Here is a 15,926-nt window from a genome sequence, read left to right on the forward strand (position 1 = left end):
AGCGGACACTCAGCAATAAACAGAAGCCAATCACAGGACTAATGGTCAAACGCTAGGAAGTGGACAGTCTTCAACATATGGTTCCTGATTTGCAGAGCTAAGAGGAACCACTCAGGTCAAATACTTCTTATGTGTTCTTAATAATTATAGAACTATACTGTTGGCCCAAGTACACTATTATTTTAAGAAAACAGTTTTGGGACTGGAGCGACAGATTAGTGATTAAGTCTTCACTGCTCAAGATTGAGGAGCTGAGTTTAAATCACTGGTGGGAGTAAACTCCCACATAAAATAAAACTTTAAACAACTCACATCTTAACTTATTTTATGTCCATACATTCTTTGGAGAGCTGTCTGAAAACATGGTTCTTACATGAACTGAGTCTTTTTTAATTTGGTGCTTTAAAAAAAAAAAGTGTTCATTTAAATATATACCTCAATCCTGTTGTTTGTAGCAAGGAGCCACGTTAGTATTTAGTGGTGGTTCTAGGGCACTTGGGGGCACATTTCAGCCTCAGAAGTTCAACTTCAAGAGGACATCAGAAATTAGTGTGTATTGTATCTACTTCTGTAGATAGAATCAAGGATGAACCTATTCATTCTTGCTAATTTCTGGTATCTATTAAATTCACAATGACTTCTGTTTTTCTTTGATGTCTTTTCTGTTATAGATTTCTATTAATCGGTATGTTTATAGATATAAGTCGTACCACTTAATTTGTATTGGTTTGAGAAGGAAAGTGATTTTGAGGAATTAAGCAATTGAAGAACCTGGGGACAGCCTTGGTTTCTGTCATAAATATTAGACAATGCTTAGCACCTTTTGTCTACTTTTCTCTGTGTAGATCTTACTGTGACACATTAGAATAGCCCCTGGCACATCAAGTGTTAATAGCTGATTGTCTCCGCAGAATCTGGATACCTGATGTGCTGCTTAGTTTTATGTCAGAGTCACATAAGATAGTCGTTGAGAAGAGAAACTCTTAAGTTAAGAAAATGTCTCCAGTAAGATTTGCCTGTAGGCGAGTCTGGTGCATTTTCTTGGTTAATGATCAGTGTGAGGACCAGCTCTCTGGGGGTGGGGCAGTGCCACTCCTGGGTTGTATAAGAAAGCAGGCTGAATAAGCCATGGAGAATAAGCCAGTAAGCAGCACTCCTCTGTGGCCTCTGTTTCAGTTCCTGTCTCCAGGTTTCTGCCTTGAGTTCCTGGTCTGACTTCTCTCCCTGATGGATTATAGTAGGAAGCACAAATAAACCTTCTTTCCAAGTTGCCTTTGATCTTGGTGTTTTATATTAGCAGTAGAAGTGTAATTAAAGACACCTGACCTTCATGCTTAGCCTTGCCACATTTACCTGCGCCTGAAGCAATGGAAAAGGCAAAAATGAAAGAATCTTCCTAAATCTAAGAGTGTGGCTAGGAACCAGAAATGGGTATGTCTGTTTCTGTCTGGACCACCCAGACCTAGAATGGCATCCAATTGGAGCCTGAATGATGGCACCAAAATAAAAGGGGGGAGATGTTGACCAGAAAAGTCCTATAAATGGCATAGTCGGGTACTAGGTTCTAGTAGAACTGCTCAATTTTTGTAGGCCTGACATTCTGCCATCCACCTTTTGGAGAACATTTCTTCTCAGGTTGACTTCACCAGCTGTTGACCAGACAGCTTGGGAACCTTTGTTGTATCTCTTCTTCTCAGACTGTGTCTCCTAGACTCAGAAATGTCTACAGGGGAATGGCGTGGGAGACAGAAAAGGACTGTGTTCTGATTATTATATGTCGAAGCCCCATGGAGTTTGACATTTAATCTCATCATCCTCTGTAAAAAGTCAGCAGGAATGTCAACAGTGCTGTTTATGGGTGTTTGGATGGCATCATCTTTGATGTTTCTGGGTAATACAGAGGCAGGGGAGACACGTTCTATTAGAACCTTCCTTTAGGATCCACCCACATGATAATCATTCTGGGGCAACTGTCTTGGTTTTCACAATTGTCTTGGTTTTTAGTTTCCCAAAGGAGTCTTAGTTCTGACTCACTTTATGCCAGTGAGTCTTCATATTCTAAACTTTTATATTCTTTCCAGCTTAATTTGTCAGTATTTGATCTTTGCTGGTATCTATCAAAAGTCTAATAACTTATACAAAAATGTCACAGTTTGATCTCGCCTGCCCCTACCCCAAATCAGGAAATCGACTACATTGAATGGAATGAGAGTTCAGATCAGTTGGAGGACATTTTGGAATAGAACCTTTAGGGTTCAAGTTGATTAAAATGGTTTCTTCTTTGATATATTCAAGATATTTTCAGGTTTGCTACTTTTGCTTTGTTTGGGTGGAGCCTTTTGTGCTCATTATTGAACTCAAGCTTGTGCTCTCTACTCAGTCACTTCAGCAGCCATGCTGCTCACTTCGATTCTTTGGCTTATCCAAGTGAAACAGAAGCCAGACTTGATAACCAGCAATTAGGAGAAGTAACCAGAAATAAGGCCTTAAAAAAAAATATATATATATATATAGATAGATAGAGAGAGAGAGAGAGAGAGAGAGAGAGAGAGAGAGAGAGAGAGAGAGACTAGAAAAATTGTGAATACTTCTTCTCTTTCTTCTCCTCTTAAAATGATAGGTGAATTCTGTCTCTGAGTCTATTAATGGTGACATATTATACCTACTGACTGAATCATCTCTCAACTATCTCTGGAATAAAGCCAACTTGAGCAGGATGAAAGATTTTTTTTGGCAGGTTCTGGAATTTGGTTTGCAAGTGTTTTATTGAGAATTTTTGCAACTGCGTTCATCAGAGATACACAGCCCAGGAATTTCATAATTATTAAATGCCTGTCTATAGGTAAGGCATTTGAAACACCCTCACTGAGGCTCAGAAAGCATTCCAGGGGAAGGAATGAAAGAATGTAAGAGCTGAAAAAGGCAGAGAGGGGTGTGGCACCCTAACTACTATTCATGATGTCACTGGTGCAGTCTTCCTCACAGTAGCAGTAGCTACAGTACAGTAAGTAGCTCAAGGTCTCTGTAAAATTGGGCTCGGCTGTAGGCTGCTATGAAAAAGGAAGTGGCTCACAAGAGCCCATAGCCCGTGATGCTTTATACATAATTACTGGTTGATTAGAGGAGACAGACACTTTCTTCAATGGCATAGCTATTAGCAATTCATACATAAGTTTCTGTAAGCAGGGGGATGAGAAACTTATGGGTCACTGGAAGATACCAGAGTAAAATACATGTGAAGAGAAAATGAGAGAGGGTATAAAATAGGGTAATGAGTTAATATGATCCAAACACATTACACACATGTGTTGAGAAGACATAATACAGACCATTATTATGCATAATTAATATCTGTTACTAGGATCTAGGATCACAAATGAGTGTGGGGAAAGAACATAGATGTATTCGTTGTGCATTTCCCAGGTCATGGTGTGTCCTTCAACAGTTCTGTGCTTGTTTTTCTCTCTCCCTGTGCCTGCCGAGCAGCCGACTCTGGAGACCAGGACGAGCACACTCTCCAAGAAGCAACGCTCCCGCCTGTGAACAGTAGCGTCCTTGCTGCTCCCATCACGGACCCTTCTCAGAAGTTCCCTCAGTACCTACCTCTTTCTGCAGAGGATAATTTAGGTCCTCTACCTGAAAACTGGGAGATGGCCTATACTGAAAATGGAGAAGTCTATTTTATAGAGTAAAGTATACCATTTTCTTACCTGAAAATACCCTTCTCACTCTCCCTTCCTGCTCCTGCTCTTGATGTCAGTTAAGCCTGGGAGAACTGACCCCACACCAGCGTTATTCTTCTCTAAGATTAAACAGCCTTCTCACAAAAGCAGTTTTCATCCATATCATTCTTCATGAACTATTCAGTGTGAAAGGCTTTAGGAAGCATAAGATCTATAATTTTTGAAGGGTGAGATAACTGAATCTTGTTATATAATTATAATAAATATTCTACTTAGCCATTAAATGACAAATACTCGGCATGTTTTTCTTAACTGTCTTTAGTTTTCTCACTCCTTAGTTTTCAGCTTTTTTATATATTCTGGACACAATTTACTGTAATTGTGATGTTTCACAAGTGTGACTCTTAGTTCAGGCGCTTTAAATTTGACCGCTGTGGACTGCCTTTTCCCCTTTGTGCTTTGTGCCACTGTGCAGCAAGAAATCATTGCCTTACTTAACATTAGAGAGTTTCTGCTACATTCCTTGGAAAAGATGCATCTCTTTACACCTTACCTTGTGGCGTATGGACTGACATGTGCTAATTTTATTACATGGTACAAGAGAGGAGAGCAGGGATTTGAGAATATGTGGATGTGGAAGGTTTAAAATGTATGCGATTCAAGTGTTAACAAGTAACGTTTGCAGAAATAGAGAAAAACAGAACTAATATAATTCCTATAATTGAAACTAGTCTTGAAAATCCAAAGCTCTTCTGCCTCTCCTGAGTAGCAGTAGCTGCATGTTAAACAAGGTGTTCTGTATCTGCTTCCCATGGTGTGCACTACTTTTTATGGATCGCAGATGGATGGGTGGTCAGTTATGTATTCCCAGTACATAAACAAAATATAGATAAATGTATTATTCTCACATAAATAGTCTACTATTTATTGAATCAGCAAAAGGAAGCACTGCTTAAGACGATATAAAGCACTTCAACTTTCTAAACTGCCTGCGTGCATCTACTTAGGGGGTCTGTGTTCTAACCATAGTGTACATCTCTGTGGGTTTTCAAGTTTCATAGGTATATATTTTATCATTGGAAAATGGCAGTGAGAATTAAAAGTAAATTTTCCTAAACACATAGGCATGAGGAAGAAAGATGGAGGCGCAGAACAGTCACTTTGGAAACCCACCTGGAAAGCTTGTGAGGCATGAGGGGGAGCCCTGGTATTCTCCAGCCGGAGTGCAGAGGAGTGCAGAGACCCATGCCTCTTCCTGTGTCTTGTTAGTGATGGGTGCTTATTAACACAGCAGCACGGATGGCACAGTGGTCAGTGCTTTGTGTTCTCCAGTTCTTGGCTGTGGCCTGGAACCTTGCATCCTCTTTAATCCTTTTCCATATCTGTCAGAGGTTATGATGCGTGGTACCTACCTGCCCTGAGGGCCGGGGAGAGTAGTGTGTAAAGTGCCTGGATGGTAACATTTAGCATCACGGCTTTCATTCTTACCACATTCATCATATGGATGAATTTCAACATTGTTCAAAGAAAATTGGTTATCACATTTAAGTTCAAACTTTCATAGTTAGCTTTTTGTAGCAAATTGCCTTTGAAATTATGTCCATTAACTAGAACTGTGCCAATCAAAAGAATATATAATAGAGAAGTTCCCGTATCAAATAATGTATGAAGCACACACTCCTGGAAAAGAATCTCCCAGTAACCAGTTCAGTATGCTGACAGTGAATGAAAAGCCAGCCCCACACCACAGCTGGCGGAGGCACACACTCTGTCCCCTTTGTAACTTATAGCCTTTAGGAGTTTTATTGCCCTCATCTCAAAAATTGTGGCTCTGACATGTAGGACACCAGCTCTTCAGCTATTATTTCAATGGGTATTAACTGTATACCCCATTTGAGTTAGAGATAAAGTGGTAGAACTCCTGGCTTGTGTGTGTGTGTGTGTGTGTGTGTGTGTGTGTGTGTGTGTGTGTGTGTGTGTGTAGACTAGATTTGATCCCCAGCACATAAATAAATAAATTCTCACTTATTTGTATAAATATTCATACCCACTTGCAATTTATGTTAGGCTAAGTTTTACACACACACACACACACACACACACACACACACACACACACACACACACGCCTAAACTATCAATGGTCTTTTTATTCTAAAATGAACTTAGACTATCATGCATTGAATACCCAGTTAAATTAGATATGAATCTAATGTATGAATGCTTTATAGGTTTAGGAAAATATAAAATACGAGATTGGTTTTCCAGTTTGGGGAAAATCTAAAGTACTATAAAGAAGACCATTAAAGACCCCATAGACCTAGCAACCTTGTGCATTGTATAGAAAACTGCAGTAGAGGACAGAAAGAAGCCGGTGGAGCAGGCCATCTCAAGCATGCCACCAAAGGAACATGGAGCATTCTTTTAATTCATTTATCTCAGGCATTGAGCAGAAGAACTGGCAACCTAGAGACACTAGCAGAGAGAGAAACAGATGGTCCTAATACAAGACTGCTTTCTCTGGCTGAATGACTAGGGAAGGAGGGGGAATCATGCACGTCAGACAGCTCTTCCTGAGCAGCTCCTACATCTCAGAATCACAGAGCATGCCAGGGTCCATCCTTCTGTCCCATCAGCCAGGGTCCAGAGGGAACCTAGAAATGACCTCTTAATAGTCTCATTGGAGCCAAACCTGCCTGCCAGGGCCACTCTCAGAAAGACTTGCCTTAGAGATGGAATGTTGTTATAGTGAGGCCTGCCCTTGTCCCCACATAAGTACTATGGTACTGTTAGAGGAGAGTGTGGGCCTCCCCTCTACCTGGGAGGAACTACTCTTGCCTGAGAGAGGCTTAAAGGAGCATTAAGATTTCCATCATTGTCCTGTGGTAGAGCCCACAGGTGAAGCTCCTACTTTGGAGCAATAGTGAGATTCTGTTATCGCTTCCAGCTTCTTTATTATCAGACAAGGCCTAGTAAGTAGCTGGAATGAACCTTCCCAAATGTAGGGGTGGGGCAGGATAAAAAGGATGTCTTTCCCCATCTAGTGTTATTGAAAATGACAGAAGGCCCACCTACAACCAACTGTTCCTCTCTGGAGCAGGTACAAGGTAAGCCGGCTAAAGTAGTTCTAAGTGAAATCTATAGTTTTGTAATATAATACTTTGAATATACAAGTTTATAAAACAATTACTTCTTAGCCGGGCTTGGGAAGTCACAAGCCTAGAATCCACCCCTTCATTTGGCTGGGATAACAGGATTTCAGAGGCCTTATCTTAGCAACATATTTAATATGCTCTTGCAAAGTAATAAGGGTTTCAGGTTATAGCTCAGTGTTAGGGTATTTTTCTAGTATGTGTTAGGGCCTAGGTTTAATCCCCAGTACCACAAATAGAAAATGATTGATTGGTTAGTAAGTAGACAAGACAAATGTCTTATAGCAACAGCCAGAAAGATCTCAAGTTTAGTGAAAGAAAACAGTCAACAGATGCCACCACCAAGACGGCAGAGCTGTTAGCATTTTCCAAGATCATACAAGCACATGTTATAGGTAGGCATGGTAGCACACACCTGGAGCCCAGCACTGAGGAGACTGATGCAGGAAGATGGAGAATCTAGAGCCAACCTGAGCACCATTTGGAGATCTTTTTGCATGACTGGATGAATGAGTACATGTCATGTGTGCTTATAGCCATTGTGAAATGCTTCACTAGTCAATTACAAACATACCTGAGACAAAGAAATGGACAGATTCAGCCAAACCATAGAAAATATAAAAAAAGAAAACCTGGAACTTAGATTTAAAAAAAGCAGCAAATAAAAAGTGCAGTAGCTGGGTCTGGCAGCACTGTCAACGGCAGAAGGAAACCAAAGACAGAGGCTGGATGTGGGGAGAAAACAGAGCACCTGCGCTGACCAACACAAACGCTTGGCAGAGAGGTAATGGAGCAGACTTTCAGGTCAACTACAAAACACCCAACATCGGTGATCAAAGTCTAAGGAAAGACAGTAAGTGGGCTAGGGAAAACACTGAAGAACAGATGTATCCAAATCTCCCAAATTTAGTGAGCAGAAACTACAGATTGAAGAAATTAGATGAACTCAAATTGGATAAATTAAAAAAAAATGCACATCAAGTCACTACTTTCTGTTACTATAATAAAGTACCGTGGCCAAAAGCAGCTTATGGAAGACTTTATTTCTGGTTACAGTTCCAGAGGAAGAATTCATAAGGACCAGGAAGGCACAGCAGCAGGTGGCCAGGGCAGGGAGCTAGCTGATCCTTTTTTGTTTTTTGTTTTTTTGGGTTTTTTGTTTGTTTCTTCTTTTTTTTTAACATAAGAAACACAGGAAGCTAACTAGAAATGATGCTGGACACTAAACTCTCAAAGCTCCCCAGACCCTCTAGGACTCTCTCCAACAAGACCCTACATCCTAAAACTTCTGTAACCTCTCAAAACAGAGCCACCAACTGGGCACCAAGTGTCCAAATAAACAGTCTATGGTGACATTTCTCATTCGAACCGTCATAAATAAACATAAAATTTTTGAACAGGAGAAATGACACTTTATATATACACAAATATAATAGCTGATTTACTTCGCTGTGGAAGAGACAATGGTTCTCAGCCTGTGGGTTGCAACCCCCTCAAGGGTATCGTCACAATATAGAGAACTGTATTAAAGGGATGGAGCATTAGGAGGGTTTAGAAACAGCTGATTAGAAAAGCAAGGTAAAGCCTTTCGTAGCCTGAGAGAAGGGAAATAACTCCGTGTCTACATGGACTGAAAGGGCCTTCAGGATGAAGGTGCTCTTAGGTGAACAAGAGCTAGACAAGGTATCAACAGCAAGCCTACCCTAAACGAAGAGCTAAAGAAGACAATTCTAGAACAGAAAGCCAAACTATAGGTAAAGATAAACTTCTCTTTACCTCTTGACTTTTCTAAATTAACTCAGGATTGGAATAAAAATGTTCAATGTCTTTCCACATACATTTAGAAAAGGAATAGTAAACTAATTATAAATTTTAGAAAAACAATAATGTAAGTGTAACACACTTATGAAGAAAGATGTAAATGTAACGGAATATATAAATATATATGACACACTACCTAAATGTGATAAGGTATGGTATCTTAATGTTTACATCTTATATTGGCTAGTTGTGTGTCAACCTAACACAAGCTAGCGTCATCAGAGAAGACTGGGTCTCAGTTGAGAAAATGCCTCATAAGGTTAGGCTGTAGGCAAGCAAGCCTCTAGGACATTTTCATAATTAGTGATTTATGAGGGAAAACCCAGCCCGCTGAGGGTGACCCTCACGACAGCCGCGTGGTCCTGAATTCTGTAAGAAAGAGAGCTGAGTAACCCTTGGGAGCAACCCAGTAAACAGCACCCCTCCATAGCCTCTGCATGAGCTGCTGTCCCTAGGTTCCTGCCCTACTTCAGTTCCCACCCTCACTTTGCAAGGTAAACTCTTACATAGAACTGTGAGCAAAGTAAACCCTTTCCTCCTCAAGTTGCTTTGGTCATGGTGTTTGATCACAGCAGCTGTAGCCCTGACTAAGACGAAGGTGCCAGAACAACCTTATCAAAAGCTAGATAAACAGTGGAAAGTGGTACATAAAGAGAAAGGAGCCCAGAGAACAGCTGAGGAAAGAGACAGGAAGCAAGAACACGGCTAGTGATTATCAGTAACTATGAAATTTATTAAATGCAGCAAAACCTCATTTTAGATGCAACAGTTTAGGTCTGCTTGCTGAACATTAAGTGGTAGGAAAAACATATCAGAAAAATATTAAGTATAAAAGAGTAGGCATTATAGAAGTATCTAATAAAGGAAGAAAGAAATTTTCAAAAATAATCACCAGACTTCTTGCAAAAGAAAAAAAATCAATAATTCAACAATAGTCTCAAAAGAAATTGTTTGGTTTTGTAAATTTTTGTTACTAAGTCCTTTGTAACTATCCTGACCTCAAAGTTGTTATCTTGCCTTAATATACTTAGTGCAGCTTGAGAAAAAAAATCAAATTAAATTAAAATATATCTCAGAGTGAATCAAAGGCGAATATTAGTCATGTTTAGAAAAAGGGATGGCTTCTGTCTGTACTCTTAAGCTTTTGTCTCAAGATCCTAGAGAAAGAAGAGTAAGTCGATCTCTACAGAAGGAATACCTTAGCAGCTAAAAACTCTGGCTGCTCATGCAGAGGACCTGATTCCATTCCTAGCACACACATGGTGGTCCACAAAGTTTCTAACTCCAATTTCAGAGGGTCTGGTGTCCTCTTGTGGCTTCCACAGGTGCCTGCATGCATCTGGTGCACATGTATATGTGAAGCCAAACCACTTATTCATGTAAAATAAAGTAAATCTTAACAGCATCCCCCCGTCTCACACACACACACACACACACACACACACTCAGATCAGAAGGGAGAATGAAGAGAAAATGCATGGAATGTTTGGGTCTTCAAAGATTTAGTAAAACAGATGAGTATTTATTTATAAGCCAAACAAAGAATGAAAGTCTGCCGTTATTGATCAAGGTGGGAGTCAGTGCCAGTCTGCCGATTTCTACAGGACACTAGGTTAATATGAGTATAGATGTACACACAGACATCTGAAAACTCCCACGAAATGCACAAATGATTCAAGAGATACAGACTGTATTTCATCTAATACGGCTTGTGCCTTTTAAGGAACCCAGTAACAATTAGGAAAATGAGTATAATTTTAAGCTCCTGAAAAAGAAATCTTAGGCTGGAAACTTTTCACACAGGAGAATTCTGTCATAGAAGAATGAGCACCATTTCTATACAATATTGTAGAAAATAGAAGAAAACCATGATGTAATGTTTTAGCAGCAACATTACTCTGACGAGGATACAAATGAAGGCTTGCTGTGTGTGCCTTCAGCACAGGCTCAAAACTAGTACTGAGAAACAGGAACAACCAACAAAACCCCGAGGGCATATCAAGCAAAGTAATGAAAAAAAGAAAATTCTCTTGGTATACCATATCATATTAACAGTCAAAGAACATAAAAGTGTATACCGAAACCCCAGCTCTCAGGACAAGGGCGAGTTTGTCCTGCATTGTGAGATGCAAAACAAAACAATACAAACAAAAAAATATGGACAGAGAAGACAAATATACACGTAGACCCAATCTTAATAATACAAACAGGAATTTTCAAATTTCTATAATCTGAATAAGCACATTATCTTAGCTGTCTGCAGCCTTCTAGAGGTGTTGCTCTTGATGGTCTCTTGTTAAATCTGTATTGACTATAGCTATATTCTTCCTTGTAGTGACACGAGGATCTGTAGTTACTTCAAACTAAAGGGTTGTACTTGTTGGCTTTTGTCGATGACCTCTGTATCAGTTTCCACCTTGAGCTTCTGCTCTGACTGTCCGGGATGATAGACTACAAGCTGTAAGATAAAATACACCCTGTCTTACCCACTTGCTTTTTTTGTTCGTGGTGTTTTATGACTACCAGAAAGATAATTTGAGACATAAATTGGTACCAGAAGTGGGATATTTTTGTGGCAGACTTGACTGTGTTATTCTTGGAAGGATTGTAGAAGGACTTCAGAATATTGAGCTGGAAAAGCTAGTGAGCTGTCAGAGCTCAGTAGGCTTGTGGGTTCTCAAATATGAGTGATACAAATGCTGAGATCACTTGAGATAATGAAAGCTCTGGCTTGGAAAGTTTAAGAGGGTTGCTTTAAGAGTCCCTTATAGACCTTCTTGGGGCCCTTTGATAATTTCAATATAAGATTTGTGGTCCTGGTCAACCAGGGCTGAAGAATTGGCTGTAATTTGGGAGACCAGCACCCGCAGAGTATAACCTTTGCTTTACTGGGATGAGTGATACTGGAGCTGAGAAATTAGTAGTGTTTAAAAAGAGGGCAGCCTCATTGAGATCATATCTAGAAGTCTTTCTTCAAGCCCCCCACACAGAAGCTGTGGACCAGAGGAGGCCCAGGCCAGACCTCATGATGGCAGCTAAGCTGGTGATATGCAAGAGTTCCCAGGGAATATAGCTGGTTTTGAAGGTATGAAGTGGTCAAGGAGAGCAGGTGAGATTTGGCACTTTGAGAAGCCAGGAGAGGCCATTGGTGATATTGCAGCCCCCGTTGTAGGATTTAAGGAGTCACGGACAGAAATTGAGGCTTGGCATCTTGTGGCAGGGTCGGAGTCCCTGAATAAAAGCCAGGACTCATTGATAAGACTGTTACCTCAGATGCAGTGGAAACTCCAGCATTGTGGAGATCCAAGCACAATGGAACAGCCACCAAAACCAGCTGAAGGTGTGGAGTAGAGCCAGCCTGCGCCTGTGAGATGTATTGTGTGTGTTCTGTCAGCCAGAGCCAGAGGTGGAGCTGCTTCGGTCCCCTGAAGACCACAGGATCGTGAGTTCCAAACACTGGACAGACACTGAGTTAATCATGTATCTACTATGTTAGAGTTCGACTTTGCTTTGACCAGATAGTAACTAGAGTCTGCCTTTTTAAAGTAAGTATGCAGCTTGTTTTTATTTTATAGGAGTTCACATTTGAGAGAGTTTCGATGTTTTAATGAGGCTTTGGGTATCTTAGAGAGGACTTAAGTTCTGAGAATTACTGTGGATATTTTAAAGAGACTGAACTTTTAAAGTACTTCACTTCTTAAAGACTGGAACTTTTAAAAGTTGGAATGATCTATATAGTGATACTGATGTTAATATGAGATCTTGCAAATGAATACAGAAGATTATTGATATGTAAGTTATGTGGTTTTGTGTCAAAGGGGGTTCATTGGTCTTTGGGGGCTTTTTGGTTGTTTTGTTGTTTTTCTTTTCTTTCTTTCTTTTTTTTTTTTTTTTTTTTTTTTTTTTTTTTTTTTTTTTTGGTTGTTTATTTGGGTGTTTTTGGTCAACATGGCACAAACCTAAACGTATTTGGTAAGAAGAAACTCAGTTGAGAAAATGTCTCTACAAAATTTCGAAGGCTGAGGAGCATTTTCTTGATTAGTGATTGATATGCATGGATTCAGGCAGTGGAGGTGGTGGCACCCCTGGGCAGCGTGTCCTGGCTTATTTAAGAAAGCTGAACAAGCCAGTAAGTAGCACTCCACTATGGCCGCTGCATCCGTTACTGCATTAAGCCCGGACCTGTTGTCCCTTGATGGTGGACTATAAGCCATACAATGGATTAATGAAATAAACCCTTTCCTCCCCAAATTGCTTTTGGTTATGATGTTTTATCACAGCCATAAAAATATAACTATGACAAATACTTGTTTCTGAAATGGCACGTACTCCTGCCTCCCAGCAGTGGCCAGTATAATGTTGCTGCATCGTTGTATAGACGTGCAGACCTCAGTTCGGCTGTACAACCCCCTGGGTTCATTTCTGGTTCTGCCATGTGTCCGCCATATCCTTTGGCAGACTTCACCTCTGTATTCCCAACTTTACCTTCTGTAAAATGGGGGTAATGACGTCGCGGCTCACTCATTTCCCCAGAGGGTTGTTACGAAAATTAAAAATACTAACACATGAAATGAAGTCTTGTGGTTGGAAGCAGCCGATGGAGGGTGGCGGTCTCTGCTACTTTTCCTTTGTTGTCCTTGTTTGACGTGCTAAAATGGCAGGTCCATTTGCATAGGCATAATTTTCTCTTTAATAATCAGTAAGATTTGAATCTAAGATGTTGATGCAGCTCTATGCCTCCTCTTACATTGATCTGTAGACTTAGGATAAAAAGGATTCATGCCAAAACTTCAAATGTTTTTTAATCCCCTTCCCTCCATTTCTTGTTTTCACTTCTAGTTTTGGGCCAAACCTTGGAGGTCCCGTCTCACCCACTTAGTTGCTCAGTGAATCAGGCTCAAGCAGAACTCTGACCCCCAGTGTCTTGATCAACTTGGAGAAGCACAAAGGCAGCTTCTTCCCACCCCACGTGTTTGTGACATTTCTAGCATAGCTGAAGGGTAATAGACCCTTGGGATGTTTCAGCACTCAAAAGCCCCAGGCACTGTCTGCTGAGACCTCTAGGGTTGGCTTGTACCCTGCAGGAGACATTTGGGCAGCTTCTGCTTCTCTCTGTGTTTCTCTTCTCTCCCCTTTACCCTCTTCTCTCTTTTCCCTACCCCTCCCACCCCGTGTGTGTGTGTGTGTGTGTGTGTGTGTGTGTGTGTGTGTGTGTGTGTCCCTCCCTCCCTCCATCTCCCCACCCCCACCACTCACTTGGATTCTATTTGCCTTGCCTCTTTAAAGCTTAAGTTAGGGAACAGCAAAATAGCTTACCAGTCAGAGAGCTTACTACCAAACCTGACACTGGAGTTCAGCACTGGGAACAGAGAGAACTGACTCCTGTAAGGTATCCTTAGATCTCCACACTTAACCTATGCACAGGTATGCCCATATGCTGATAAATACGTAAATTAGTTAGTTCATTAAATGCCTCTTGGTTAGGATGTTATGGAGTGAAGTGTATGAGAGGCTTTGAAGTGCTGTGTGATCAAGGGCTCCACAGTGTCAGGACAGAGCTTACTCAACACAGTGAGTGACATAGCAGCCTCATTTGTGGATTTCAGTATTACAAATTGAAGTCATAGACAAAGTTAAACGTAATTATTCTTTGGCAAGTGTCAAGATGGATGGATGAGTCTAGACAGACAAAGACTGTATAAAGAAAGCATGTCATTTGGATCTATTATTCAGAAATAGTGCTAGCATTATGTTTTAAGCATTCAGTAACATGTTGATTACATCTTAGAGAAGAAAACCTCCTTTTCATACTCATCCTAGGCGCCATGATTCTAACCTTCCACCCTCCGGTGTTTTGCCTGTACTGTTGGCATGTATCTCTTCTTTGTTTCGTGAACAGAAATGCAAGTGTGTACTGTGTTGGAAATGCAAGTGTGTACTGTGTTGGAAATGCAAGTGTGTACTGTGTTGGAAATGCAAGTGTGTACTGTGTTGGAAATGCAAGTGTGTACTGTGTTGTTATTATTCTTTCTCCTCAAACGAGTGTCTTGTTGTCTCCGTATTTCAGCCACAACACGAAAACAACATCATGGTTAGACCCTCGGTGCCTGAACAAACAGCAGAAGCCTCTGGAAGAATGTGAAGATGATGGTAAGGACTAAGAGGTTTTAGGATCCGAAATACAGGGCTACAGTACGTGTGCACGTTTGCCAAAGTGCTCACACAGCAAATGGGTTTGTAACATTGGTGTGCTTGTTGAAGTTTTAGGAATTACACTGTGGCTTAGAATAAAGGAGGGAATGAAAAAGAATTCTTTCAGAAGAACAATTCATCAAAAGACATGTATTCCACTATGGCTGTTGGGAACAGGGGCAGGTCAAACTTGGAAAAGACTCTAGAGAAACTCCCCAGGAATATAGAAACTAAAAATGGTTTGATGTTGCACACATACTAGTTAATGGACTAGAGCCTAACCTGTGTTATAAAAGCCTACAGGGAAGAAGTCAGATTTCTGGCTCTTGTCTTTTCATAATTCCATTGTTTATTTAGTTTAGGGGCGATGGGAAGATCTTGGCATTTTGGGAATGTCTTTATAGCTTAAAATGCAGCTGTGATTTTTGGAAGGCTACTCCTCAGAGGGACAGGTGTTGCTTCGAGCTGCATCTTTATCTTCCAGACATTCTCTCTGATTATACAAGTCTTTGTTGAAAAGGATTATTTCAAGTACTTGGAGTTTCTAATTGTCTCTCCAAAGCAGAAGAAAACTTAATGCCGAGCAAATATGTCCTCTTTAGCACTAGAATCTGTCCCAAGTTCTGTCAAGATTGCTTTCTGTTGTGAACTTACAAGGCAGATGGCTTGGCTTGCTGCTCATTATACAGTCCTGGCATTTGAATTAGTACTATAATTAATTGTGTATTAGTTGTGGAATAATTATAATAATATAGTAATACATTATAATATGTATTACAATACATAACGTGTTTGTATATATATGTGTGTGTATATATATACATGTATAATAACATATTTGCCTGTGAGATGCCAAAGCTTTATTAATTTGCCCTTTAGTGCATAATTGTTGCATAGACATAAATGGTGATATTTGGAAAATGCAAGCTAGTATCAACAAAGTATTATACATTTAAAAGCCTTGTACTCTGTGATTTTTCTGTTACGTGTGACTGCACATTACATTAAATTAATATAGGTTTGCATGTTCATGTTTATTGGAGCAAATTCAAGTGGAAATATATATTTTTCTAATTTA

At 40.3% G+C, this 15,926-nt stretch overlaps 1 protein-coding gene across 8 annotated transcripts in view; it reads left to right on the top strand.

The window, feature by feature from the left end:
- MAGI1 (membrane associated guanylate kinase, WW and PDZ domain containing 1) overlaps positions 1-15,926 on the top strand; it is a 565,599-nt gene that overhangs the window by 456,492 nt on the left and 93,181 nt on the right. For all 8 annotated transcript variants that reach the window (XM_080914319.1, XM_080914320.1, XM_080914322.1 and 5 more), the window contains exons 5-6: positions 3,487-3,688; positions 14,724-14,806. In XM_080914319.1, the coding sequence (XP_080770445.1) occupies positions 3,487-3,688; positions 14,724-14,806 (285 nt within the window). The remainder of the gene's footprint in view (positions 1-3,486; positions 3,689-14,723; positions 14,807-15,926) is intronic.

This window comes from Micromys minutus, assembly GCF_963924665.1.
Source record: "Micromys minutus genome assembly, chromosome: 3".
Lineage (NCBI taxonomy): Eukaryota > Metazoa > Chordata > Mammalia > Rodentia > Muridae > Micromys > Micromys minutus.